This window comes from Zea mays, chromosome 3 (genome assembly GCF_902167145.1).
Source record: "Zea mays cultivar B73 chromosome 3, Zm-B73-REFERENCE-NAM-5.0, whole genome shotgun sequence".
In the NCBI taxonomy this organism is placed as follows: domain Eukaryota; kingdom Viridiplantae; phylum Streptophyta; class Magnoliopsida; order Poales; family Poaceae; genus Zea; species Zea mays.
In genome coordinates this window covers 186,906,881-186,911,009 of record NC_050098.1, presented here as the reverse complement: position 1 = coordinate 186,911,009, position 4,129 = coordinate 186,906,881, and the positions used below count along the sequence as shown (strand labels likewise).

General features: G+C 46.7%; 1 protein-coding gene across 1 annotated transcript; it reads right to left on the bottom strand.

The window, feature by feature from the left end:
- Positions 1-1,602: 1,602 nt before the first annotated feature.
- LOC100272830 (putative seven transmembrane receptor family protein) lies at positions 1,603-3,301 on the bottom strand. The gene has a single exon (NM_001147283.2). It carries the CDS (start codon positions 3,209-3,211, stop codon positions 1,859-1,861), a length of 1,353 nt encoding a protein of 450 aa, NP_001140755.1. The 5' UTR covers positions 3,212-3,301; the 3' UTR covers positions 1,603-1,858.
- Between the last annotated feature and the right edge of the window lie 828 nt (positions 3,302-4,129).

The window sequence follows — 4,129 nt, the reverse complement described above, 5'->3', positions numbered from 1 at the left end:
GACATATTTCTTGGGTTTTCATCCTCAAGCACATTCGAAGGAGCGAGAACACAGAAGCTAACAAGTTGGTCAAAGTATGAGCACATGCCAAGCAGTCAAGACTGTAAGAGCCCGGCTAGCAACCGTAGGATCTGAAGTTTGTAGGAGAAATTAAAATGGTTCATAAGTGTGTTTCATTTGAAATAACACTTAAATCTTTGTGTTTAATCCAAAATAACAATTAACTTTTTTGAACCGAATATAGTTCAATGTATGCACAGCTCCCCCGCTGTCTTGCTAGTTGCTACTCCATTTCTGTATTGTAAACTAGCTTAGATCTTGTTCAGTTATTTCCATTTCATACGAGTTAGAAAGAATGGAGGAGAAATTAGAAAGTATTTTAACTTGCTAGAGATTTAAACTTATTTAAGGCTTTGTTCAGTTATCCAGATTCCGTGTGCATTGAGAAAAAATAGGAATAATTTTAACTTACTAGGGATCAAAACGCACTCAATCCTAATGGATTGAGAAGGAAACGAACAACCCCTAATTCTCTTCAATCCAGGTGGATTGAAATCAAAACGAACATAACCTTAACAGTTGGACGTAAACACTCATCATAAAATAGGCAAACAAAAAGCAACAGTGGACAACTTGTCTAAAGGCTCCAAACCGGAATACTCTCTCTATTCAGAAATTATAAGTCAGTTTAGCTTTTCTAAAAATATAGTTACTATAAGTCGATTTAGCTTTTCTAGAAACAGAGTTACTATTCTAAATACATAATTTTTGATAGGTATCTAAACATAGCTTATGTAGCTAGAGATAGTGTATAGTAAGTAAAATCTCTGTACTTAAAACCTCAAAACAACTAGGCTGTTTCTGGTGTAAAATAGAGGACACGGAACTGTAGATGACATTGTTTGACACTGTTTATAAAGCGTAAACAAAGCGAAATTTAAAATAGTAGATATAGTAGGGGATCTACCGGAGATAGCCTAACGCTGCCAGTTCATTGTCTGCGCTACTTATGTCCTCTCAGACGTTCAAATTGGGGCACCAATACTACAATAAACTTAAGCTCAGAAAGCTGAGCTAAAGAATCGAGCACCGCAACCACAACTGTTTATTGTAACGCCAGGGTTATCAATTAGACAATTACTCGTATCAAGAAACAGGATAAACTACATAAAACTGAAAATCACTAGCCCACACTATAATAACTGAACCTGATGATCACCAAATAGCTTTGTACAGAACCACACACACGCGTGCGTACACCTGTTCCTCGAGCCCAGATGAATTAAGCTAATACAGAACACACCAAGAAGTATGCTGAGTTATTGAGAAGATGTTTATTCAGGCTGATTTTCACTTACTAGTGACTCCAACCTGTGGTTACCTGTAGGTGGCTGGGTGGCTCGTTTGGCTTCCAGCCACTCAAGCTGCCAGAGAGTGACGCAGGAACAAGAACGCCAGATTTCTGGAAAGGTGTCCGCTTGCACGTCTAGATCCCAACAACCATCTGAAATTCAGAAAGGACACGGCAACACGATGCTTATCGATGCCATTCCCAGTCCCCACACAAATAAAATCATCCATTCATAGTGAAAATATAACAGTGAGAAGGAAAGAACTGAACCCAAGACTTGACAAAATGGCAACATTGATTTAATTCCCCTTTACTTTTGCAACACAAGAAATCTAGTCATCACAAGTCTCGTTGGCAGCTTCCAAAACTAAAAGGAGTTGGAGAAGATTTACCACAATACGTAGACATATATTAGCTAAACCCTGAATCTGTATAGTATAATCAACATCACATCGAGGAGAAAATGAATGGGAGATGGCTGCATTCCCATGTCATCCACGTGGTCGTCTAGAGCTCAAACTCCTCCTCACGGAGCGCCATCTCTGCGGCTTCCTCATCATCCTCGTCAAGTGCGAAGTACTGGTTCCTCTCAGCTGGCCTGAACATGTAGAACATGAACATGTAGAATGCCATGGTGGCCACCTCCTCCGCTGCAACGCTGACCCATCTGTACTTGTAGTTAGTAATTGTCTTGAGGGCATACACAATGATCCTGGTGAAGTAGAGGTATCCAATAACGGCAACATAGAACTGGCGGAAGAGCATGAGCTTGGCAAGGGTTCTGGCTGCCTTGCCGTCTGTCTTGGATGACTCCCGCAGAGCGCGCATCGACCACACCACTGGGAAGAGCACAGCACAGCAGCAAGCGACATCAACAAACAAGAAGATCTGGTTCCATGTCACCCATCCCTGCAAGAAAGGACCAGTCTCGCCGACCACAGCAGCAGCGATGTTAGCTGCAACCTGCAGAGGGATCACCACCATGAGCACTTTCTTCTCCTTGTCCTGCAGGAATGGCTTCAGGAACGACCACCCGGTCCCAATCAGCGCAATGACAGCGAACAAGATGACACCCTTCACGAGCTGGAACAGGTAGAACATGACATCCCACCCATGCGGTGTCCCGGCCGTGCGGATGTAGTGCTGGTCCTCGGCCGCCGAGATGCAATAGAGCATCCGCGCGACGAGCAGACCCGACATGAGGTGGTGGATGCGGTGCGCGGAGAGGCGGTTGCGGTGGAGGGTGACGTAGAGCCACCCGGCCAGGAACACGACATAGCAGACGGCGAAGAAGGCGTAGATCGTTGGGACAGAGGCCATGCCGACGGAGAGGTAGTCCCTGGTGCCGTCCGGGTTGGTGTTGTACATGTCGGTGCGGACCTCCATGCTGACGCTGGTCTCCGGCGCGCAGTTGGCGAAGAAGAGGCTGTACTCGTCGGGGTGGGTGATGGGGAAAGTCTGGTTGTGGTAGCCGTTGTCGTCGACCTCTGCGAAGGTGAAGAGAGGCCTGACGTAGGGGCTGGCGAGGACGCACGTGGGGGAGGATTCCGGGTTGGGGTTCAGATCCGTGGGCGCCGGCTGATCGTAGATGGCCTCGAAGAGCGACTCGTCAGAGAGGAGGAAGAAGCCGAGCTGCGCGGGGTCGGGCTTAGCGAGCTTGGAGGAGTACTTGGCGCCGGTGACGGAGATAGACACCATGCCGTGGAGGCCGAAGCCGAACTTCTCGAAGAGGATGGAGCCGCGGGAGTCGTCCTTGAAGGACTCCTGCTTGATCTCCGCCGCCGCAGGACTGAGGAGGACCCCGGATACGGCGAGGAGGAGGAGGACCGCGCGGGCGGCGGCGGCGGCGGCGAGGCCCATCGCGGCGAGATCTGTGGGGAGATGGGGGGAGGCGGAGCAGAGGTGAGCGAATTAGCCGGACGGACGGGACGGGGGTGAATTCTTCTCGGCTTTGGGATTAGGGTGAGGGGCCCAGCACCGTCGGATCTCCTTCCAGATTGGTGAGCCCCGTGGTGGCGAGACTTTGACCGGGGGAACCTTAGCAGGAAAGCAACGCGGGCGGCTTCGTAAGAGCGTTGGATCCTGATCGCACGGTGTACGCACGGGCCTCTAAGCCCACTATATAGTCTAAATAATAAAATGCCGGCGAACACGTCTTGATCCAAATGCAAGCGCACTTGCTACGAAGTTTGGCAGCAACCTCCTGCTTCCAGAGGAAAAAGGGTTGTTGACGAATGGAGAGGAATCGCTGACGCTGAGACAACGGCCTGCCGGGTCAAGCAAATTGTTTCGACGTGCCGGAGACGGAGAGATTTATGCACGCACCATCTCCAGGGCCTTCACGCGTCGGGCGACCGGAAGATCGACGTGCTTGACCAGCAAAAATGAACACCGAAGACCTGTTTGTTTGGGGGTTTTTTAGAACCTTTTATATCTTTATGAATCAATTTTTATATATTTTTAATGGTAAAAAGATCCTTGTCAGAAGGTTACTATGTGAATTTTAAGATTTTTGACTTATAAAAACTGTTTGGTTTTTGAAAAATCCTAAAGATATTAGCCTAAAGTAGGGATAAAAAACGGTCAAAATAGATACTTGCTCGGATTTTCTTTTTATTACGAATAAATAGGAATCTACAATGCAAATATATATTCTTGTTTAACATTGAGCTTATAAAGATTCATAAAAGAGAAGTCTCAAATTTATTATATATCTTTTCAAATGATAAATATAAAAAGTTCGGATACAAATTCGAATGTTTTATCATCTTTTTGTTG

What these genes read in the sequence shown, in the direction of transcription:
- LOC100272830 (NM_001147283.2), bottom strand. Translation starts at nt 3,211, where the DNA reads ATGGGCCTCGCCGCCGCCGCCGCCGCCCGCGCGGTCCTCCTCCTCCTC.